The 25,039-nt window shown below is 40.0% G+C and overlaps 2 protein-coding genes across 2 annotated transcripts in view; one reads left to right on the forward strand and one right to left on the reverse strand.

The window, feature by feature from the left end:
- NAIP (NLR family apoptosis inhibitory protein) overlaps positions 1–18,619 on the forward strand; it is a 21,936-nt gene extending 3,317 nt beyond the window's left edge. Inside the window, 15 exon segments of the mRNA XM_019473589.1 lie at positions 1,510–2,092; positions 4,261–4,360; positions 4,832–4,910; positions 5,158–5,326; positions 7,177–7,296; positions 7,830–7,929; positions 8,361–8,488; positions 11,462–12,987; positions 12,990–13,080; positions 13,297–13,578; positions 16,031–16,192; positions 16,306–16,392; positions 17,116–17,280; positions 18,259–18,297; positions 18,300–18,619. Coding sequence (XP_019329134.1) covers positions 1,510–2,092; positions 4,261–4,360; positions 4,832–4,910; positions 5,158–5,326; positions 7,177–7,296; positions 7,830–7,929; positions 8,361–8,488; positions 11,462–12,987; positions 12,990–13,080; positions 13,297–13,578; positions 16,031–16,192; positions 16,306–16,392; positions 17,116–17,280; positions 18,259–18,297; positions 18,300–18,619 — 3,951 coding nt within the window.
- A 1,020-nt stretch (positions 18,620–19,639) lies between these two features.
- Positions 19,640–25,039, reverse strand: part of LOC103903783 (survival motor neuron protein) — a 6,569-nt gene continuing 1,169 nt past the window's right edge. The window contains exons 3-10 of the mRNA XM_019473590.1: positions 24,943–25,033; positions 24,730–24,855; positions 24,259–24,432; positions 23,692–23,835; positions 22,593–22,664; positions 21,948–22,058; positions 20,944–21,029; positions 19,640–20,229 (exon numbers count right to left, since the gene is read on the reverse strand). Coding sequence (XP_019329135.1) covers positions 20,973–21,029; positions 21,948–22,058; positions 22,593–22,664; positions 23,692–23,835; positions 24,259–24,432; positions 24,730–24,855; positions 24,943–25,033 — 775 coding nt within the window. The 3' untranslated portion in view covers positions 19,640–20,229; positions 20,944–20,972. The remainder of the gene's footprint in view (positions 20,230–20,943; positions 21,030–21,947; positions 22,059–22,592; positions 22,665–23,691; positions 23,836–24,258; positions 24,433–24,729; positions 24,856–24,942; positions 25,034–25,039) is intronic.

The following is a 25,039-nucleotide window of genomic DNA, read 5'->3' on the forward strand; positions in this document are numbered from 1 at the left end:
GGCCTCAAGTTGTGCCAGGGGAGGTTTAGATTGGATGTAAGGAAAAATTTCTTTACTGAAAGAGTGGTTAAACATTGGACCAGGCTGCCCAGGGAAGTGGTGGAGTCCCCATCCCTGGAAGTATTTAAAAGACGAGTAGATGAGGCACTTAGGGACATGGTTTAGTGGGCATGGTGGTGTTGGGTTGACGGTTGGACTCGATGATCTTAGAGGTCTTTTCCAACCTCAATGATTCTATGATTCTATGAATGAGAGTAGATGAATGTTATTTTAAAAGTCATCAAATTTGAATGAGAATCACGTTTCCATATTTAGGAAAAATAAACGTGGTGCCCATAGTGCAATTCATGAAAGTAATTTTTCAAAATATAATAGACCTGGAAGACTTTTACGACTTTTGCAGCACTTTTCGCCTTGGGATTTGAAAGCACTTAAATTGTTTAGCACACATTTTCCTATGAGAGGAGAATGTGATTTTTGTAACCAGTGAAAAAGAGTAAAAACAACAGGTTGGAGATTCTGGATTTAGAATCACTTTCTTAAGGATTAATTTGTTTGGAAAATGTTGTAAATCTCTTAAGATCCCTCAATTATTTGAGAAAACAAAGCAAAGCTCTTTGGAGGCAGGGAGGGAGCATAATTTAACTATATGAACCGTAGACATGTTTGCTGTGTTCTGAACCATCACATAGCAAAATATTTTCTACGGTTGTCATACCACAGTACTAATAACAAAAAGTTACTACTTCTACAAGATAAGCTATATTTGAGAAGACTAGTGTAAATACCAAACATTTAATAAAACCACTTTACTAGAGAGAAGTGTTGACAGTGTAAGTTTGGCAATAAATTTCATTGCCAAATTAATTTCTTTTTGAGATTATGAAATCCCAGTTCCTTTTCATGCAACTCCTGCTAGTCATTACTTATACTGAAAACAGTTGAAATTTTAAAATACTGCAATAGAACAATTGCTTGCTTTGATTTTTTTTTCTATTTCTCACTTCTACTTCCTATCTTCCATTTGGCATTGTATGTTTTGTCACCTCAGTTTTTTTCCTAATTTAAGGAGAAATTCAAAGTTTGCTAGCAACATTCAGTCATGGCTTTGAGATGGAAGAATTGAGGTGACAGAGGTGTGTTAGTTTACCCAGGCTATTCTAGGATTTCAAGCTACAGGATGAAGCTCTTAGATCTGCCACTGATCTGTGTCATCTTGCTCAAATCTCACCTGTTTATGTCTCTTCTTTCTCTCTGTTTTGGTTGTAAATGCTTCAGGATACTTGCTGTTGTCATTGTGGTCTATCAGAGTTAGCAGAAGTCTCTGGCTAGTCAGATTTATAATACACTTCTTTGTAGCAACTCTCCAGTTACCTCATCTCTTCTTAGTAAGGTGAAATCAAGTGTTTCTAAACTGTAGAAACCATGTTATTAAGGTAACAGAGGTGATGACAATGTTATCTAAAAGATGCGGGTAATATAATTTGGTAGTCGTCTTTGTTTTTTCAGAAAATGTCTGCCAAAGAGGACCCTACAGTGGAGACGAGTGACAATGAAATACGTGAGCTGAATCCTTCTGCATTGCAAGCTTGTTTCCCGCATGCAGCCTTTGATTTTCACAAGCTTGCCAAAGTCATGGAGGCAGAATTCCAAGAAGTCCGTGAACAGCTGCAGAACAGTTACAACCCTACCATGAGAAATGAACACCACAGATTAAAGTCCTTCTTGTCCTATACATCTCATTCATCATGGTCTTTCACAGAAATGGCAGCTGCTGGGTTTTATCACATGCTTGTTAAATCCAGCGTGCAGTGTTTTTGCTGTGGATTAGTTTTATTTACCACGAAGGTTAGATGTACCCCATACAAACAGCCCAAGAAATTTTGTCCCACTTGTGAATTTGTCCTGGGCAAAGAGGTGGGTGATATTTCAAAGTACGACATATGTGTTCAGAAGTTGGAGAAGAACCCAGCAGAGCACGCCTACAGGTACAGTGCGAAGGATGCGAGGCTGCAGTCCTTTGATGGGTGGCCATTATACGCCAAAGGAACGAAGCCCAGTTTGCTTGCCAGAGCTGGGTTTTTCTTTACAGGTAATTGGAAGCGATCCTTGGAGAGGTTTCTCTTTTGATTTATAAAATGGTGCTTACATTACATTACAGTAGACATATAAAATGTCTACTTACAATACTTGAATGGGTATAATGTTTTTTTTCACGCCACTCATCATTTTGTAATATACTGTATCCCCCATAAATACTTTCTTTCCCAGGCTGAAGATCATAGGCGACTCAACTGTTCCTCATGCGGAAGGTGTTCCACATTTTTGATCGTCCTTGCTGCTGTTCCCTGCACCTTTTCCTTTTCTAATACAGTATTTTTTGAGTTGAGGGGACCTCAATCACATGCACTGTTTAAGATGTGGATTAACTGTGGGTTTGTACAGTGGCATAATGATAGTTTTTTCTGCTTATTTGTCTGTAACAGATGCCAGGCTTACAGATCTGATGTCTCTTCCTCTCCCCCAGAGGTGCAGACTGCTTTTTTAAGATTGGCATTATATTGTCCCCACTCAGCCATAATCTATTGCATAATTGCTTTGATTTTGGATCCACCTTCTGCTGTATGCCCCCCCTGGTTTAGACAATGGGAATCTCCCGGAATTCTTCTGCAGTGAATGTTAATGCAGACATTGCAGAGAATGTCACTTCAAGTCCTCTGCAATTGCATTGTCCCCTTGGAATGGTTCTTCTACAGCCTGATTAGCAGTTGGCTCTACCAGCTCTCTTCACTGGCTTTTTGTTCCTGCTATCTGGAAGAAGGTTTAGATTCCTTTAGCTTGTTGCTCTTGGACTTTTTTTTTTCCTCCAGCCTGCCTGATTTTATTTTCACACTTCATCTGCGAGAGCTTTTGAGCCCTCTGTTTTCTTTGCTCAAAAGCTTCAGCTTTTTGAATGATACCTTCTTAATTCTTGTAATATCTGATTTATTTTCCTATCAGCATACTTATTTCCTGTAACTTTTCATAAGTCTTTTCTAATAAATAGCACATAGTGGTGTTGCACCTCCAGTAAAATATCGTTCAGGAAACTCTCAAATGCCTGTAAAAGTTGTTGGGGGGTTTTGGGTTTGGTGGGTTTTTTGGGTTGGTTGGTTGGTTGTATTTAGTCAGCCATTTCAGCTTCCTTACCTTTACATAGTTCCTGGTTTCGAAGTTTAACATAGTCTTAGTAGGTTCCCTGTTTCTGCGTGGGATGTTGCATCTAGGTAAATTACAGTCATGGTTACGCAGCAACACTTCCACCATGGGACTTTGAGCTCTTCCCACTGCATTTCTCAATACCAAGTCACATCATCTTGTAGACTTGGTAACCAGCTGCCCCATGAGATTATGCCTGAAAGACTCTAAAAAAAAAAAGTCATCTCTACTTTGCATCTCAAGGTGGTATGCGTGCAGTCCACTTGGGGGATAACTGGAGTCACTGGGTACAATTCTATTTCTTGCCCACAGTGCCTCTCTCATTTCTTTGAGCATTACATACTCACTTTTGCCATCCTGGTTGGTTGGCTGGTCATATGGACCAAGAACTGTGTTATTCCAATAGAGGCCTGAAATTCCAGTCTGTAGAAAATCTTTGCTCTTTGTTGGTTAGTTTGATTTTGTTCTAAGATATCATTAAGATCTGATATTCCTTTTCCTTCTAGCACTGTTTACTCAATTTTCCCTAAATATTTTATCTACTGGCGTTACAGCATTTGACTGACTTGTCTTTCTTCCACCACGTTTATGCTGACTATCAATATGTTAACTTAGAGACAGAAATTCTAGTTCTCTCATCTTATTCCATTGGTTTCTAGAATTATTCATTTACTTAGCTTTTACAAATAAACTGACTAGCTAGAATGCAAAATCAAAAAAATAGCCAACAAAAAAAGATATGTTTATTCTATCAAGCTTGTACAATTTCTTAGATATTTCTGAAGTTTTATCTTGATGGAAAGATCTACCTTATATTTTGACTTTTGGATCTGCACCAAGTTTAGACCCAGACTGACCCAACTGAAATTAAATGGAAATCTAAGCAGTTTTGTAAACCTTTTTAGTTTCAGTTGCTATAATCTAAGAAAAAGGCTTCCCTGAGCTACAAATTTTGGACCAATGGTACAGGCTGGTATAGTCGTGACCAGGTGGCTAGAGTGTGAGGAAGTAAAACACACAAATGTGTGATTATCTCTGAGATCTGTAACTCCCTACATGCAGGCAAGAAAGATACAGTGCAGTGTTTTGCTTGTGGTGGATGTCTGGGAAATTGGGAAGACGGTGATGATCCTTGGAGAGAACATGCTAAATAGTTTCCTGAGTAAGTTGACTGACTGTCATAGAAATATTTCTATATATACAAAAAGGTTGATTTGTTTTGATATCTCTTTTTTTCCTCAGCAATGATGCTGGAAAGCAAACAAAAAAAAACCACATTCTTGTCTTCAAGGTTGTTATATTCAGATAATTGATTTCAGCAGATCTTTATTTCTGAGAACTGAACAGTATAAGTCTGTTGCCCCTAACCTTATAATTATTCTATATATATTGTTTTACATACTTTCTAGAGATCTCCCATGGGCTTTTCATTGAGCAAAAGCCAGCTGATTATTCTCTCAGATAGTCACTATGTTGCATGAACAATGCTGACAGCACCAAAAAGTTTGCCTTTGTTTCATTGTCTTTCTGTTGTGAAAAATCCTGAGTATGCACCTCTTGATAACTGAAACACTGCTTCCAGAATTTTAGTTGGAATTAATGCTTAGGAATAATATTTTGGGTTTTTTTATAGGTGTGAATTCCTTCAAAGTAAGAAATCAAGTGAGGAAATTAAAAAGTACATTGAAACCTACAGTGGATTTGTTGGAGTGGTGGGGAGCTTATAATCTATTTCAATCTTCCTTTGTCATGGAATACTCCCCAAGGAGACGCTATCTGGGATTGAAGATAGGCAAATTAGGCCTTGATCTTGATTTCCACCCTCTTTCTCGTAAAAAAACCCCAACAACCTAAAAGCTGTATATAATTGCATATGCAATTAACACTATGCACTCTAGGTGGCATTTGTTTCATCTAAGTTTATCTTGATATGTGCATCCAAGCTGCTTGCCTGGGCAGTACCTAGGTAGTCCATTGATGAAAAGCCACATACCTCTAATTGGCATTTATCCTACTCGAAGGCAGATGGTTGAATTAACTCCTCATGGCACCTACACATATTTATTGATTATTAAGAAGACCGTAGGCGAGTATGCTAAACTAAGCACTTCTGCACAGCTGAAGTCAGGTTAGGTGAACTCTACCCTGCCAGCTCTTCTTGTGTGACTTCATCTTTTCTTGGGGGACTTACTTTCAACAGAAAAAAATATAACGTATGTAAGATCTTTCATGATTAAAACTCCTGTGCCTCAAAAACCTCAAAAAATCTGGAAGCTAAACCCACTAGCTGATGTAAGATGAGAGGACTGCAAGTATTGCTTGGAAAACACCACCTCAGATATCTTAAGAGCATCAGTGCTATCCTTCTTTCTTTAGAGCTACTACTGTCTGAGGAGAGCCATTTCTTCTCATTAATAGTAACCTGTCGTTAGTCAATTCTGTTTCAGAAAATTCTCTCTCTCAAACTGAAACCATTTAAAATGTTGATACTTAGTACTAGCCCTGTTTATATGTTATAGTTATTTCTTTCGTTTAGCTGAAGAGTGACATGAAAATAGAATGCATAATAGAAATAAATATTAATTTTTAATTTTCCACTTCATAGAATCATAGAATCATAGAATCACTGAGGTTGGAAAAGACCTCTAAGATCATCGAGTCCAACCAGCAACCCAACACCACCATGCCCACTAAACCATGTCCCTAAGTGCCTCATCTACTCGTCTTTTAAATACTTCCAGGGATGGGGACTCAACCACTTCCCTGGGCAGCCTGTTCCAATGTTTAACCACTCTTTCAGCAAAGACATTTTTCCTCACATCCAATCTAAACCTCCCCTGCCGCAACTTGAGGCCATTTCCTCTCGTCCTATCACTTGTTACTTGGGAGAAGAGACCGACACCCACCTCGCTACAACCTCCTTTCAGGTAGCTGTAGAGAGCGATGAGGTCTCCCCTCAGCCTCCTTTTCTCCAGGCTAAACAACCCCAGTTCCCTCAGCCGCTCCTCATAAGACTTGTTCTCCAGACCCCTCACCAGCCTCGTTGCCCTTCTCTGGACACGCTCCAGCACCTCAACGTCCTTCTTGTAGTGAGGGGCCCAAAACTGAACACAGTATTTGAGGTGCGGCCTCACCAGTGCTGAGTACAGGGGCACGATCACTTCCCTACTCCTGCTGGCCACACTATTGCTGATACAGGCCAGGATGCCATTGGCCTTCTTGGCCGCCTGGGCACACTGCCGGCTCATGTTCAGCCGGCTGTCGACCAACACCCCCAGGTCCTTTTCCGCCAGGCAGCTTTCCAGCCACTCTTCCCCAAGCCTGTAGCGCTGCATGGGGTTGTTGTGGCCCAGTGCAGGACCCGGCAGGACCCGGCACTTGGCCTTGTTGAACCTCATACAATTGGTCTGGGCCCATCGATCCAGCCTGTCCACTTCAAGGGGGCATTTCACTGCTTCCTTTATCAAGGGGAATTTACCTACTGCAACAGGTAAAAAAATAGAATATACTGACTTAGCTTTTCATTAGAAACTAATGCCTTCATATTTTTATTGTACATCACCATTAACAATGAAAGCTGCTCCAGACTGTTGCTTTTTTTTTTTTAAGCAAGATTACATGTGTGAAAGATTATTGGTTCTGTATTTCTGAAATTTTTAGCACAAGTAAAAATTTGTTCTCTATAGAAGCTAAGTATAAAACGTGCTGCTTAAGTAGATATCTCTCTCTTGCATTTGCCTGTGTAAGAGATGTGAAAAATAAATGAAACCTGAAGGCTTTGAAAGAAAACCAGAGATTTTCATTTGTACTACAAATCAAGAATAAACATTTATAGTTATCTGAAAGATACAGTTCTGTAGTAGTGTTTTTGCTTTGCTGTAAGCCTGAGATATTTGCAATCTAGTTCTGTCCCTGCTTTGGAGAATTGGATAGCAGGCTAAAGCTTTCCTAACTAATCAAATATCTTTGGTTGCAAAGGCGATCTCGTCTTGAACATCTTTGAGGATGAAGGAGTTCAACTGGACTCTTTTAAAACTTGGCCAGCAGAAGCCCATATGGAAGCCACTGCTCTTGCTAAAGCCAGGTTTTTCTATACAGGTTTGAACCAAGTTTGTTAGCTATATAAACACAGGACAAGTAAAAGATCCACTTACCAATGCAGGTGGGACAGAGCTTCAAGATAGTCCCGGTACCTAATTAAAATCTTGCTTTAGCTTTTGGTAAGGAGGGTAATGCAGCTGCAAAATCAGAATGGCTTTTGCAAAAGCCGGAGCAAGGGAATCGAAACAGAATGACCCTGTCTGAGGGGAAAGCCAGAGCAAAGAGTTGCAAGGAGGATATGTTTTTAGAAAGGAGAAAGCATTTATCTGGGCACTTGTATATTCATTTGTCTGGTGCTACTAAAAGGACAATAATGGCACATCTCTCAATTCTGCGGCATTTTATTTTCCTTGATGTAATTTTTATTATTCATGATTTAAAAAGCATGTGATTCCAGTAACAGGTAGAGGCCACTGAAGTAAACTCATGAAATGACTGCATTGTTGCAGTTTTTATGCCGCTGGCATGTTAGTAAGGAAGAAAAATTATGTACATGTCCATTTTTGAGGTGTGTAATTTCTTGCTTGCAGGAGAAGGCGATAGGGTACAGTGCTTCAGCTGTGCAGGTTGCTTACAGGAATGGGAAGAAGGTGAAGATCCTATGGAAGAACATGCAAAATGGTTCCCTGAGTGAGTGACAGAGTATCTTAAGACAATTTCCTGCCGTGCAATGAAAGTTGCCATATACTTTTGCAGTTGTTTTTTTAATACTACTTTAAATGTATATAAATAACTATATGTTTCTTGAGTGTATAGGATGTTGTACCTTTTTTAAATTAATGTTTAAATGTAGAAATACAGTAGAAGTTTCCAAACAAAAGGAATGTTTGTGAAATAGTTCCATCCTTCTGCCGAATGTAAGCAACTGAAGCAATGCATTGCACTAACTGCTGTGTCTTTTGAAAACACCATTCTAGTTCCAACTGCTTGGAAGTACTTGGAAAGTCACTGAAAGAGCAACCAGAGATCTCATCAACATTACAGTCTGCACAGGTTTGCGCTTGTCTGCAGTATTTGCTGTTAGTGAAGCAGTTTTTGTGCTTTGCAATTTTAAATGATAGTTCCAGCCACAGGGAGCCTCTGCACGTGTGTGCGCAGAACGAGCAGCAAAGGCAGCTTATTGCAGTTCTTCCTGCCGGACAACCTTTTGAATGCACTGCATTTCAGAGGTTGCTGAACAGCTGGGGGGGTATGTGACCTGCGTCGGCGTGGTGCAGGCAGCGGCAGCTCCGCTCTGCCTCTGGAAAGGTGTTTCTGAGCCCCGTGGCTCAGGTACCTGCAGCGTTCAAACACGTACCCCCAAACAGCGGCTGCCTGCCTGCAGGCATTGACCCAAGTTGTGGAGAAAGTGTCTCTGCAGGGCAGCTACTGGCAATCAGCTTTTCAGTAATTAACAGCAATCATCCTTTGCTGGCAAATTGTAATGTGTGCAACAGTGCCTGTGCTCCTGGGCTGCTCCGTCGATAGCAAAGTACCCCAGCCCGGGGTGCCGGGCACAGACAGGGGAACCACAGGGCTGCCAAGGAACCACTGCAGAGAGGCTCGTGGGAGGGGGAAAGCCAAGTCCCAATTTGTGGGACTGCAGCAAGCTAATGGAGAGGTTTTGTGCAGGACGTTATTGTGGGAGATCTCACAGCTCCTCTCTTGGGTTGGTTTGTTCAGGCACCTTGAAGATACACACAACTGAGAAGTACAAAGCGATTATTCATTCGCTAACTCATGCTAAAGATAGCTGGGATGTTATGAGCTCTGAGGCTGAGCATTAGCATGCTCACCACCCCGCTCAGGCAAACGAAGGGTCTCTGCTGGGCAGGCACATGGCAGAGTCCTCCAGCCATCAGCCGCCCTGTCTCACCCTGCTCCCTCTGCCTGTAGCGGTATCTTCCTTGCATCTCTGCAGACTGTCTCATGGCTTTCTCTCCGCAGTCTGCGTCAAGGTTATGCATCTGTGTCATATCAGAGCTGGGCCTCGTATCCTTGGTAGGCAGGCAGCAAAACCCTGGGATGGAAGAAGCTTACCGGGGAGAGAGAGACAGAGACATAAAGATAGAGGGGCATTATGGCTGAGGTCCTGCTTCTGGGAGGAGTAAAAGAATTTTGCTAGTGTTGAAAAATACAGAGCTAGTACTGCATCTGTTGTAAATTGCCCTTGTAGCAGCTGGTGCTTGCTGGTACCTAAGCAACCCAGTTTGAACTAAATAATAAATATTTACGGGGGTATAACTGGATTTATTTTTGTTCTAGCAAACTCCCTGTAAAGCAAATCTTGAAGAGAAAGCAACCCTACATTCTGTAGGAGCTGGTAAGTACTGTGCAGCCTCACTTGAATTTACATTTTAGTTTGAGAGGATTGTTAATGGTTTTCTGGATTTGACCTTACTTAGTCAGACAAAATTTTCATTGAAGTAAGGACTGAGTTAGGATTTATGGGTTGTCCATATATAGGGACAACAAATAATAGAGAATCTGGCAGCTACTGTTTGCTTTTGTAATTATGAATATAAACCAATCCCTTAGCAGGCGAAAGTCACTTCTGTGCAGATGAGGCATATAAGCAAACTAAATTATTTTGTGACAATATGGTATGATTTTTTTTCATTCATGTTTTGGAAAATTGCAAATGTGTATCAGCCACGTACTACATATTATATGTATATGCTTTTAGATACAAAAGAAACCAAGTTGTGATAACCTTCCACTACCTTTTGCTTCTGATGCCTCCTTTTTCCAAATACTATGGCCATTTCAAGGGAGTGGTTTTGTTGATACATGTGTTTGGATTTCTGAGGGAAGAGTTCACACACAATGAGTTTGCACTGATTTGCTGCAGAACAGTACTGATGTGCAAGCACAGAGTTGATAACTCGAAAGTAAATTTGCTATAGTGGTACTGTCCAGATGCTTTCTTTAGCAGCCTCCTGTTAATCCGAAAATGGCTATTACTGCCTCCCAGAAATGCCAAAATTATTTGGGATATACGTATCAGATAGAGCAGTTTTGTAATTTTTGAAGGCACTAAAAGCACATTTTAGAGCTCTGAAAGCATAATAATAGTTTTAAACCTCATAGTACTGAAATGGTGGAGGGAACAATAAGAGTCATAGTTGCCAGTTTATTAATGAAGATGTTTGTTCATTCTTTGTATTCACCAACATGTACATCTCCATTTTACTGAAAGTGACTGGGGCTGTTTCTGGTAGGAAGTCCTAGTTCCCCAGGCTATGTCATAAATACACTCTATCTTGTCTCAAAGTCTTCAGAAAAGGAGCTCTCTGGTGTCATCTCTTAGCGAAGTGCAGGAAGAGCCAGTGAACATTTCTGGGGTTCATTGTACTTTTGTGGAATATGCAAAGAATAAAATGGTACTGCTTCATTTGATATAACAGATTACTGTGGGGTTTTTTGGCAATACATATACTGCATATCTGTATAATTACCTTGATGTAGAAGTACATTTACTTTATTTCAGCTATTCAGAAATACCAAAGTACAGCCCCCACACATTTATTTTGGGGCAGATTATCTATTTTGTGGATAAACTGTACTATGGGCACAGACAACATAGCTGGCTCTATCCAGAATCAATGCTCTGTACCAGAACTTAGAAACCCTGCCAGAGCAACAGCTTTAGAGAGCATGGTGCAGAGACTCAGTGGCTCTGTAGGAAGCTAATGTGGGTCTAGAAAGGATGTTTAGGTCAAGTTTAACACTATTTTGCCTGCATGGTGCCAACTGAATGTGTCTTCACCACTCTCTGAGCCTGCTTGCAAGCCTGGCAATTCAGTCGTTTATTGACACAGTGCTGCATCTAAGCCAGTTATTCTTTCCAGTCCATGGAGGGCTAGGGATCATTGCACTGAGATACAAGCATGTCTCTGCACAGAGCTAGGTCAGTCCAGCAAAGCTTTTTAGCTCAAGTTTATCACTTGATTACTTGCTACACACTAACTAAGACCACATTAAATTAGATGGGTGCAAAGCCAACTGAGTAGGATAAAGAGAAACCGTGGGAACTGGGATTACCTAGAAGTGATACCAATTTTTTCCATTATCTAGAAATTCTCAGGTTCTTATTACTCCAATTTAATGGACAGCTGACTGTATTTGACTTTTGTGTACAGAATCAACTAGGTTTTATTATTTAATGTCATCCTTTTTGCAGACATGACACTTGTTGAAAGTCAGTGTCTTCAAGAAGCAAAGAACTTGACCGAAAAACTTACAAAGGCTTACAACAGTAAGAGCTTCAGCAAATTGTTTTCCTTTGGGAACTCAAACCATTTGGCTATTGACTTTAAATTACTCTATGGGGACCTATCAGTTGTCTTAAAGGATATTAATGATCAACCAATACAGCAGCTCTTTCTTCATTAAATCATTGAGAACCTTAACTCCACCATTGTGCTGGAAGGTGAAGCAGGAAATGGAAAACCAGCATTGCTCAGGAAAATAGCTCTTCTCTGGGCCTCAGGCTGCTGCCTCATTCTGAGCAGGTTTAAGTTTGTATTTTATCTCTCCCTGACTTATGCAAGATCAGGTCAGAGCATGACTGATACTATATGCAATCAACCAGTAGGATTTGTGGGACCATTAACAGAAACAACTCTAAGAGATGTAATTCAGCCGCTGAAAAACCAGGTCTTATTTCTTTTGGATGACTATAGTGAGATGAATTCAGTGCCCCAAACTGTAGAACTTATACAAAGGAACCACCTCTACCGGCATTGTTTGGTTGTTGCTGTCTGTACTAACAGGATGAGAGAAATTCGCAAGTATGCAACCACCACTCTAAGCATTGCAGAGTTCCCTCTGTCCAGCACTCTGTATGTACTAAAGAAATTGTTCTCCTACAATATTGACCTTGTGGAGCAGCTTCTCGTTCAGCTGGAGTTTGAAAAGTCTATGCAGACCATTCTAAAGACACCACTTTTTATGGTGTCTCTGGCTGTGTATTGGATACAGAATCCGAAGGGTAACATAATCAGTGATAAGGCTATTTTTGAAGCCAACCTGTTCTACCACTTACTAAAATACGGTGAAGAAAGAGAACATGTACTGGCTATGTTTTCCTCACGTAGTGAACTTGCCTTAACCAGTCTTTTCAAGCCATCCTTTGATTTCACTGAGTATGATCTATCTGAAGCAGGAGTTGATGGAGACGAAGCTGTTAGGCTGGGTTTACTCAGCAAATTTACTGCCCAAAGGCTTCATCCAGTTTATAAATTCTTTCACCCCTTGTTCCAGGAGTTTCTTGCAGGGAGAAGACTGAGTGAGCTCCTGGTTTCTGATGAAAAAGAAAAACTTGAGCGAGGGCTGCAGTATTTGCAGCAAATCAACACATTTAGAGAAGTTGCTGGGTGCTATAATTTTTTATTGGTTTACACTTGCAGCTTTTCTTCCAAAGCAGTCCCCCAAATTATATCCTATTTATTTAAATTGATTGACTACAAGGAGTCATTGGAAAGCCAGTCAGAAAATGATGAACATCTGCAGCACCATTCAGATCTTCCAGTAAGAATGTTCTTCATTGACCAGTTAAGTTTTATTGATCCAAAACTGCTTCTTCCAGTTTTCATTCAGTATTTACTGGACTTTGCTATTTCTGTAGTTTATGAGAGCAATACTGTCTCTGTGTGTGCCCCAATCATTTCTCAGTTCCTAAGAGGCAATGATATTTTGTTAAGTTCATTTTTATAATCACAAAAATCTAAGTTGCGTTTTTTCAGGATTACCCAGAATCGCTGTCTCTACCCAGTAGTTTTCAGGTTGCAGTACAAGGAAGTGAACACAAATAAGAATTTAATGTATCTGAAATAGGTGCTTGCTATTCTTCACTGGAGATGTCAACAATTGATCGGGATTACGCTCCTGTGTTTACACTTTTTAATGACATGGCACAAAAAATGAAAGAAGAAGAAAAAAACATTAATAGCTTTCTTTCACTGATATAAAGACATCTACCAGACTCCATCGTGTGTCCTTTCCTACTTACAACAGGGAAGATGCCACTTTTAAAATGTACATTCAGCAACATCAGTTCCTTTCAGGAAGCTGACCTCAGAAATTTGATGACACTCTTTTCCGTTTCAGATTATACTGAACTTCAGCTGAAAAATAGTCCTGGATTCATAGAAGTTATCTGACCTGCTATTGAACAGTACGAGGAACATTTTAAAAAATGTAGCTTACATCATCTTAACTTGAGCATAACAGAGCAAGAATTACTTCTCTCGATGTCTTTTGTGGAATGTCTTGAGATAGACGAAAAAGAAATGCCAGGTACAGCACACTGAATTTTGGCAGAATGTAATTTTTCTCTCTAGTTCCCTTTTTTTTCCTCTCCCCTTGGTGCCTGACAAGTGAACAGCTCCATATCCATGAATAGTAAAGTTGTCTTCTACCGTATGCGTTTCAGGGGATAGGCAGCCATTCTGCATTAACAGATTTCCATCCTGGTCCCTAATTTCAGCTTATGACCTTGATACCGGTTTTTGATCTAAGAGGTGTATGTCACTACAGAGGCAGAACTGCACTTCAGCAGAGGATAGTGCAGTCTTGTCGCAGGTGGAGTGAGACTGCACTTCAGTCATAAGAGAGAAGCAACAATACACTTTATTGATAGAAAACAGTGAGTTAACAAAGTTCAGTGGTAAATGCGACACTGGTTTAACAAGATTCAATGGCAAGGTACACTTGATTATTTACTGCATAGAGGACAGGCTCAGACAAAACTGTCAGGAATACCCTCCCGTTGAGCCGTGAGGTTCAGAAAGGACCCCCTTGCTTTCTAGACTCCTTCTCAGAGAGGAGTCTGGGTGCGGCTGGATCCAGTCCTAGTCCCAGACTTGGTCAACAGTTTATGTCTAAAGGATTATATAAGCACAACCAATCCCTTATATCACTCAGCTAAGATTTCAAAGTTTAGCATGCTATTAGTCACTTACCGAGGATCTGTTGTGGCAAGGAATCTCTCAACCTCGAGGAGTAACTGTGAGAGGCGTCCCTACTCCAGGGGAGATCCCGCTGTGCAGCCCACTGCCGTGCAGAGGAGCTCAAAGGGCTCTTGGGCTGTCCGCTATTTATAGAGTAAGAGGATTGACCCATAGTCATATTTGCATACCAGCAACATCTACGGCTCTCTGCTCCAGAGAGCCCTTGGCTACTGTGTGGCCATCCGTCCCTGAAGCCCAGCATAAGCTGGATGCAGCCATCGCCACCCCCACTGGTGGTTGTTGCTTAGGCGGGGCAGGGGGGAGCACACCACCGCAAGTATGGAGGACAAGCTAGCAGGCACTGGCAGACATGCATTTTCTGCTTGGGGCAATCTGAGTGGGTCTGCACTGGGCTTTCAAAATAGAAGAATATTGGGCAGTACAGCTGCATTTATGGGATCCTGCCAGGCATATGCTCAGGCTGTAAGCAGCAGAAGCCTCAGTGAAGGATGGGTTGGCAGGGAAGGGCAGTGGTACAAGGAGGATAGGAAGCAGCAGTCAAGAGAAGGGAAGCCAAAGACGTTAGGATGTGAGATAGTGAAGTTCAGCTACAAAAACCTTGGCAAATTGTCAGAAGAACAGAGGGATTAAGCAGATCAACCCAGTTTCATTGTATGTTTGGCTGGCTTTGTCATAGAACTACTTCTTTCAAATTTGGACAAATTCCTCTGCCTGGAGGAACTGTGAGTGAGTCAATGTGAGAACTGCAATGTATTTGATACAATAGCAGATGGCTTCAAAAATCTCTGTAACATGAAGAAATTGTTGATGAGCAAAATGAAGCTTGAAAACAGCTCTAGGCTGGGTAAGGTGCACTTTAAAACTTTAGGTACCGTATTCCACTAGCACTTGCTGATACTGAGGAGCAGTTTTAATTTCTTGTTTTCATAGGCATGTAGCATCTCCAAGTTGTCTTCCCGTTGGTTCTGCCCTACAGCTTCTACCTTGGGCAACAAAAGAGGCACTGAACCTTTCAGTGCTGTAACTTTGTTGACCTCCATAATAAGTTAGTATGGAGGAATGAGCAGGACTGTGCTCTTTGTTTTCCTAGAGTGAGTATTTTCCCTTCTCACCACTCACAGTCCACCGGGAGGAAGAAGAGAGGGAGCACAACTGGCAACTGAGTCCAGATGATGTGCATAGCTGCTCTGACATGTCAATGAACGGGTCGTGACTTCTGTTTTAGCTGCCTTATTCCAGGAAGAAGCTTAGTCTTCAGTTCAGGGCCCCTAGATAACCCATTTTTTGTATGCTATAACAATTACCTACCTTTACTTCAATATAAACATACAGTACAAATCAACAACATTCAGTGAACTGTGCCCTCAATATCTGGCCATTGGATAGGGTTTTACAATGTACCTAAAACTAATAACTTTAGGGGGAAGGTGTTTAAAGAGTTTCAGTCCCACTAAATGTTGAAAAACTAGAATATTTTTCACGTGTGAAAGAAACCAGAAATGAATCTATAGCACAACTTGTTTGCATTTTAAGGCCAGAATGATCCATCATGATTCTAGTTCTAAAGTAAAACACAGGCCATCTGATTTAACATGTAAACAGAGGAATCAAGCTGCTGCTCCCGTTCATCTTTTTCTCTCTCTCATTTGCTTTTGTTGTGATAGAATATGCTTCCTTCCACAGTAAAGTTCACAGGTGGAGCTAGCAAAACCTTCTTGATTTTTGACCTTTGTTCACTATACAGTGAATCTCCAGTGTTGCAACACTTTGTTTTGTAGTTGAATTTATTAAGAGCTTCCAAGACCTCTCTGTTTTTCACCTGGACTGCTCCAGCTACTTCAATGCTGAATCCCTTCTGGCAGCAATTTCTTCACGCAAGAAATTAAAAGAAATCAAGTTAACCAGGTCATTTTTGACAGATCGAGATTTGCTTTCTTTAGGTAGGAATTTTTTTAATACAGAAAATTCACCTTTTAAAACTTAATAGTTGAGAGAAACTGCTAATTTTATGTTCCAAGAATGAAAATGCATACTTTTTTTTCTTTCCTCCTAGCTGCTGCTCTGCCCAATTTTGTCTCTCTCAAAGTGTTGGATCTTACAAGCCAATATTTTGATGACAAGGAAGCTTGTGAAATCTTTGGTTTGTACATATCTTTCCTTTCGGCTGATGTGATTTGTTGCATTTGACAGAACTATTGTTTCAGGTTCTTTTGGAGATCTTAAGAAATAACTTGAACAGCTTAAATGCCATTTGAGATACTGGAGCATGTCTAGAACTAGAATGTTAAACCAGGTCTCACAAAGCAGTTTGTGATGAAGGGCATGTGTTCATGTCCTTCTGAGATGGATGAGCCGAGGGAGATGGATGGCCGTTATAAACTATGGAATCAGAGGTGTTCAGCACCTCTGAAAGCCAAGATTGTCCTCCTGCAAAAGCCATACCTATAGGGAACAAGGAAAGGTTGAAAAGGCTTGCATTTTGGGAGGGGAGGATTACCCTAATTTCTTTTTCTTTCCTGTGTGTCCCTTGAGTTTGGCAACATGGAAGATTCCTTTTATTTTTTTTTTATTATTTATATTCCTTTTATCTCTAGAGGACTCATGAGACCTCTTAGACCCTTTCTGGAGAAGTAGTTCTGCCTTTTCTGTTGACGACCTTTTCAAGCTATTAAGTTACAGAGGGAAGCGACCTTCGCAACAATGGCAGGGGCGAACCTGAGGAAAGCAAGCTGATAGTAACCTATTGCCTAGAATCTAAATGTTTTTTTTACTTGGCTCTGCTGCTGTCACTCATTGGCGTTACAAGATTTAGGAAACATATACTTGTTTAATCTTAACAGGAAAGGTTATCTTCTCTCTGAAGCATACAACTTAGGTGGTGGTCTTAACCTGGAGGAGCTCATCCTTCCTGCAGGGAAGGGAATAAAGTCTGCAGCCAAACTGATTGTTCAGCAGTGTCTACACCTGCTGCACCTCAGATGCTTCTCATTTATCCTATGTCTGGATGATGACAGCCTGTTAGAAATAGGTGAGTTTGAAGGAGAGAACTTCAAACATGAAGTAACATTTCTGGGTAGAGAAGATACTGCTTCTGTTTGTATACATCACAACAATTGCAAATTACTTGTCATTTTTAATGGGTATCATTTATTCCTGTTTGTTCTATACTCAGCCCAAAATATTTGTTGCTCATCAAAGTGTATTCAGACTGCTTATACACTAAACTTTGCTGAAACCTCTTTTGAAATGCCTCCTTACTTCCCCTTGTCTTCTACAAAGTAATGTAAATTACAAGAAAAATAATCAATGAAAAAAAACTGACTTAAAATAGAGCTTCATAACTTTGTTGCTAGTTATATTAGCTTGTATGCCCTAGCTGTTAAAACTGTGTATTACCAAAATATTTCTTGAATTTAATACTTTACTTTAGTATAGTCTTAAAACTACCATCTCATACATAGGCTGAGGGAAATTTCTTTGTAAGCAAATGCTAAGTCTGTCATACCATCTTTCTTTTTTTTTGACATACATTTTAGTATAAATAGTGACTTGATGACAAGAGTCCCATCTTGTAAATAGGCTGACCATAAGGCAAGACGGAAGAGCATATGTGATGGTACACAGGCAGGAAAGAGACGGTTAAACTCAGTATCTTACATCTGTGCAAAGCTGATCTGGCGTCTGACCTCAAGTGGTTGCCTAAGCTGGCGTTGTATTTGCCTTGCTCTGTAAGAGTGGTATTCGAGCACTGGTAAAACACATCGGTATCTTACTTTAGCAGGCACATTAATGCTGAGTAGAGTACCCTCTATCGTATCAGTCTCCTCAGCCTGAGGTATTAAAATGCTTAAATGAGTTGAGTTAAAGTTCTACTTTTTTCAAGCTAATAGCAACAACTTTGTTTTATTTTTAATGTGCAAAACCTCAGCTTTGCTGTATTTTTGTTCATTTCATATGGGTTTGGAGCATCTTTAAATCCTTACTGATGTCTTGTTTATTTTTGCAGCAAAGGTTGCAAACCATGGAGGTTTCCAGAAGCTTGAAAAGCTCTGTTAACAAATCACGATGTTACAGAAACTGGTTGGAGAAACTTCTGTAGAACACTTAATAACACGCCTGCTTTAGAAGAGCCGGACATTAGATGTATGTTCACACATCAGATCAAAGCCAGTGCATCAACAGTGATGGCTTTTGTCCAGTGCGTTTCTTGATTGCCTGGTCTTGTGACAATAGTAATGATGGGTTGGCTCCTTGACGCAGAGGACCTTAAAATGTTTGATATCATGAAGGAGCAGCACCCCTAGTCTAGGAGTTTAAAATTATCTTGGCAATGGGTCTTGCCACTTCCACCAATTTTTCAAGACTAGAACAGTTTGAAAGCATTAGGGTTTGGGTTTTTTTCTCTTCCTTCTTGTATTATGAATTATACACCTGCACTGCAAATAAACATATATTGTAAAATTTTTACCAGGATGAGACATGCCAGTCTATTCTACAGCAGGGTTAGGTTAACGTAAAAGGATGAAGGAATAGGAGACAGGATTAACGTAACTCTGAAAACCTGACTTGCTTTGCAAATGTGGTTATAGATTGTACCCAAGTGCTACCTTCCAAAGAAAAATGTAAAATTTTGCTTAAAGCCTATTTAAAATAAATTATTTCTAGTCAGTTGTTTTGCTTGCAATGAAATCAATTACATGAATCACTTATGAAATAAAAATCATAAAACCCTTTATGGTAAGTACTGCACTAAAAATAGTATTGGATGCTAGATTTTACCAGTGTTAAAAACTGATAAAGGCCACTTTTTGTAACGTAATGCCAGTTACTAACACAGGACTAGCTGATTAAGGCAGATGGCAGTTGTGCATCTTCAGCAATGAACAGCTGCTGAACAACTGATTTAGAAGCTTTGCATCACTGCAAGCAATCTTAATTTACTTCAGCTAGATGATTAAGAAAAAGCCTTCAAAGTGGCTTAGGGAATTTAAAATTATGTCTGTCTCTTTTTGCTCAATTATTTGTGGGAAAACTCATTTTCTGACACTCGGCCACAGTAGGAAAAGGAACTGAATGCAGCAAAGTTCAGACCTGTATTTGGCTAGTTTCCCTGAAAAGCAAACCAGTGGCATTAACTACATTACTGTCTAGTTTTGTGGCTGCAGCCTCTACTCTACAAGAGTTAAGACTGTAAAGGCTGAAATCTAAGTCCATACTTACCGTTACCTTTCCACAGTCTGCTTTTTCTAATTTGCTTTCAGTAACGGTACTCAGAAAAAGGCCACACAGCAAAACTTTCTGGTGTATTTCAGCCATTCATCCAACTGACAGATGTCTACAGAAGCTAAAAATAAAAACCACCCCAAAACAAACCACACCCCTAAATTCAAAGTTTGAAAAGTAGAACTTTATTAACAAGCATTTGAAACAAAACCCGAGCCTTTCCGAATCCAGCTGTGGTATTCAGGATTCTAATCAGACCCATAAGATAATACCTCTTTTAAAATGATAGTATACCGTTTTCCAGGCCATTGCCACCAGTGGCCACTGTAACATACATTGCTGCCATAGCTGTCTCCTAAAAGAATTACTGTAATCGCTAGTTCTGGTGTTGTCATTCAGATAAAAAGTCTGAGGAATACAAGAGGTGTTAAAATGAGAGATTAAATCTATCATGTGGGGTTAAAAGACTTAAATCTATCATGTGCTAAAAAGACTTAAAGTTGTTTCAGGGAAGTAAAAAATATTTTATTGCCACAGTGCTTTCTAAATACATTTGACTAGAGGTCTTTAAGAAATAGCTCATTTCAATGCACATATAATTACTAGTCTTAAGTTATTTCTTTACTTGTTATCAGGGACAGCTCAATGTTAAGAAAATGTTAATATTAACTGTCTTGATAAAATTCTCATCTTCACCATCAACCATCAGTGCATAAGTGATATACACCTCTCAGTGGGAAAGATTTGTACCTGGCTTTAAAAAAGAAGCAAAAATTAGTATACAAGAGCTTTTTGTTTTTAAACAAACAAACAAGAATTACTCAAATGCACAGAAATTATGTTGTCACAGAAAATCAGAAAAACAAATCCCCAGGAGAATATAGTTTTGTTCTATAAGGAACTGAACAATATACTGGAGAATTCTAAACAAAGGATTTCAAATAAAAGCACAGGCACTGAAGCAATGAGAACAGAATTGCTCAATGACATCAAACTGAAATGTTGATCTTGTCCTGAAAACAAAGTTTAGCTGCACATGCTGCTATCCCATCTGTATAATGAAGCAGTTGCTTCTGAAGATGTGTACATAGATGCAAAAAGCATTTCACTTAACAACCTTTTATTTTCAAAACAGCCCATAAACAAAGAAGGTAACTCAATAATTCAAGTAAGCTGTGTTGTTAATCCTGATGTAGAGAGATGCTGTAGTTAAACCTCTCAGAGCAATGAAATACTTTCCTTCATTCTAGCCAAGAAAATAACATTCCACAGCTGCTAAGCAAAGGAGGGATCACTACTGGCAGAAGCGGTCTTTGTAGAGACCCGTAAGAGCGGATGGAAGTCCCGAAGCTTGCAGTTTTTGCACAGAATTCAAAACTTGTTGAGAGCTTGTAAAATGAACTGTAGTTTCAAACAAATTTGTCAAGCAACACTGTAACTTCATTTAGCACAAAATTACAATACTTACAATCCTTCAAAACAGTGATGGATATTCAGTTATTTTGCATGTGTTTCTCTCTCCAGTGCTGCTTCCATTCGACTTTGTTTTAAACCCTACAGGATACAATTTAGTACAATCTTGTTTTTACTAACATGGAAATAAAAGCTTTAGTTGCAGAACAAAAACATTTTTGAACAATTTTTGTTAGCCCTTTACAAATCAAGAACAGCTTTTAACTCTTTGGGGAAATCAGAATGGGCAGTTTAAAGAGGACAAAAGCCAAACTACATGTCTTCTTTATAATCACCGGCTCTACAGAATAATTTCAAATCTGTATTTCTTGTTCAATTAGAAGTAATTTAAAGCAATCCACAATTATATATAATCTGAAGCAAGAAATTCCAAAACTAGTCTTTTGAAGATACCCTATGGCACCAATCCCCCGCTTCCAACTTCCCCAATGCAAAGAGTTTTTAATTCCTCCTGTAATCTTCTTGCTTCGTAAGTGTACAAAGGAAAATAGAAATCAATACTCCATGTCACAGATTTTTCACAACTATGCTGACAGCTCCTGCTGGACCTTCACAATCACCTGAAACAATTACTGGTGAATAGTCTCTGCAAAAATGCCAAATCTGATCCTAAATGTGATACCACCACTCATACTCAAAGAAAACACGTAGAAAACTACTGAATAATAAACATACTCAGATTTACTCCACCTGCCCACAAAGACAGAACTGGTTGTTTCAGAATGGCTATAAAACACTGGCTATGAAAGTACCTAATGGGACCCCTCCAGTGGAACAAAGGACTAAACCAACATTGACTACACATATATGCTGGCTCACGTGACTCCTACTCAAGGACAAGAACACTTACACAATACAAAATACCCTTAAATTTAGCTATCATGAATTAGAGTAAGAGATCTAAAAAGCAGCCCTCCCTCTCTAACTTCTTGCTGAAAACAGCAGCAGCAACGCAAAAGCAAAATTACAAAGACATTTCAAGACAAAAGTAGCACGTACCAGGTAATACCCAGTGTGATAACCACTCATGTACCAGGCTATCAACATGCTCCCCAATGCTTCATCATCCTCAGGAGAGTCTGGCCTCATAGGTGGTGGAGGAGGAATCAACTAAGAAAACACAAAGGAAACGTCTGTGTTTCAGTAGGGTATATCCCAGGTTAGCTAGTAACCAATTCTAAATGATCAAAATATAAAACTGAAAAATAGGAACATATCCTCAATGCATTCTCTGAAAAGGAGTCAAATGAGACAGTATTTTCTGAAAACATGTAATTTCCAAAGCCTGGGAGAAATAGGATTCCTGTAGCTTGAACGTACAAACAAAAGTTTTATTAGGGGAAAATATTTATCTGCATCAGTGAAATGCTGTTAATCAAACGTAAGGTGTAGTTTCTTCAAATAATTTTTCTCTTGACATTCTTACCAACAGCTTCACTATCACCAAAATGAGTGCAGACCAGACCTTGTGCATTAGATTCCTGTAATATTTGTAACTGAATGCGTTATCAAATACCTGGAAAATACAAACTCTAACGCAGAAATGTGTTCTAAAAACACAGGCAGTGAGCATATTCCGTTAGAAAACTTGAGATCACCAGTACTCATCTCTGACACTTTCTTCCTCATTCTCCTATCACTTACCGGTGGTCCGGCTAGGAAGGGTGGAGGCCAGCAAGATAAAAACGATGGAGGTGCCCTGAATTTTGATCCAGGCTACATTGAAAAAAAAAATTGGATAGTGAAAATTAAAGAAATTTCAGGCATTAGGATTTTATTTTAAAGAATTATTTGAAGCTACTCACAAACGTTAAACTAAAGACAACACATCCCAGCAATTTAATGAAACTGCAATAACAACACACAGTAGCTATTTCTGTGGATCATTCCATGACTGGAAAAGTAAAACCTACATTACACGTGCCACTGAGATAAACAGTGCTGAAACAGGGTTCTAGTTAATACAAGCATTTTAAAAAGTTTTTTCTAAATAGAAGTCAGTGGCTGCACTCTCACATGAAGAAACATATCTAATATTGCCCACAGGCAAACAGATAATTTCTCTGCTCCTGTGTGGCGGGGGGCATATGCTAACTAAATTCCATTATGCTTGTGAATGTCTTTAAAATGAACTTAGATACAAATCTATTGATATGAATGAAAAAAGATAAAAAGGAAACCTTATAAAGAAATCGTGCACAAACAGTAATATTTAGAAAACATAATGCTGCATTCAACTGCACTATTATTTAGACTCCTACAACAACAGGAGAACTGAAGAATATATCAATACCCCAGCCCTCATAATTCAGCAGAGATGCTACAGCTGAGAGCTTCTGACATCTGGACATTGCTTTTGCTGCCTTCAATGTCCTGTGTACTGAAACGTATCAATTGGCTAGAAGAAGTGCAATCTTAAAACGTGAACAGTGCTATCATTAACAGCACTATCACAGTCTAGGGAACAACATCCCTCTTTTAAGTTACACGGCAATTGCAAAGCAAGTGTTAGCTAGGGAGAAGGCTTTCCTCACTAGACAGCAGCACTGCAAAAGAGCTACACTGTGGCCAGATTATTATAAAATGACGTATCAACAGGTTCTAACATGCTTATCTGTATATCTATTCTCAAAATGCTGTTATTTGGTTTCTAGACAATAATAAATATCATCCTACTGTCTCAGAATTCAGACACCAGGCTTAACAGAGGTATATGAGTTATTTCAGATAAGGCTGAACTCACCCTTCCCAGGCCTGGGGCTGCTGGTGGTGCGGGAAAACGTAGGTTTTGAGGGGAGAATCTTGCTTTTGTGCAGTTGTTTTTGTTTTGAGGTGACTGGGAAGATTTTTCACTTTCATCTGTTGAATACGGAGTCTCATTTTCATTCTAGAAGACCAAGACATTTTTATGAGATGCACTAAACAGGAGTTTACAGCAAGCAATTTTGGTGTGAAAAAGCTTGGAAAGCCCCATCCACATCTTTCCCTCTCTCTGGCCCTCCCAGTCCTACTCAGGAAAGATTTTATAACCCCATAATCTTATCTGCTTACCATTTTAGCTATGTTGTCTTTCACTCATGAATTTCTTGTTGTGCCCTCCCTTTCTTCCACGCTGAGTTCAAGAAGGGGATGCTTTAATTCCCTCCATCAGCTTGTGTCCGTTCACAATGGAATCGGGTATCGATTCTCACTCTGAACGCCGCAGTGGTACCAGAAATACTGGAAAAAGCTGATTCTCCCGCTTTCTCTTTCCTTTTCAGAAGAATGAAAAAGTGTCCCTCACCCGCCCCGAATTCCCCATCCCACTTACTGTTTCGTCGCTGGCTGGAGGAAGTAGATCCGACAGGTTCTGCTCCTCCTGATTTCCATATCCCGTGTAAGTAACAACACATGTGCCTTTCTTCTGATTGATAGAGGCAATAGTTGCTAGGTACACATTACCATCCTCAGACCAAACAGCATTACAGCTGTCACCAACTTTCCACTGCAACAGAAGCAAGAGCGGCAAGTAAACACCTACACCAGGGATCAGAGAGAAAGATGCAGAAAGATGCTTTTTTCTAAAATACTTTTTGTCCCAACCATGAGAAAGATGACTCCCACCCAGGAAGTTCTTCCTTTGTATTTAGTGAAATTGCTCAATGTAATCCATAAATAAGGTTTATAACGCTATTACTCCCCCACCCCAGAACGTTATTCTCGAGGTGATGAAAAAGCTACTCTTTAGCACCACAGAGAAGTACAACACGCAAGCACCACTAGCATTTACAGGCGAGGTGACCTGTTTCAAAGGCACTGTGTTGCTCTTCTTTCTATTTCTGTTCTTTTTATTGTTTTTTCTCTTCATCCCCAGGCGCTGCTCCTGTTTGTCCGAAGGCTCTGAACACTCTCCATTCTTTAAAGCGTTCTGCGGGAAAGGAAAGGAGGAAGACAATAAAAGGCAATCCGGCCGCCTCAGCCCAGGCTCTAGCTGCGCCCGGGCCGCCCCCCTTACCTTGAAGGAGGCCACCGCCTTGTCGTACGCCTTGATGAGGGCCGTGTCGTCCCACACGTCCGAGTCGTCGCTCTGCGGAGGCCACAGACCGCTTTAC

This window comes from Aptenodytes forsteri, unplaced genomic scaffold (assembly GCF_000699145.1).
Source record: "Aptenodytes forsteri isolate BGI_AS27 unplaced genomic scaffold, ASM69914v1 Scaffold167, whole genome shotgun sequence".
Taxonomy (NCBI): domain Eukaryota; kingdom Metazoa; phylum Chordata; class Aves; order Sphenisciformes; family Spheniscidae; genus Aptenodytes; species Aptenodytes forsteri.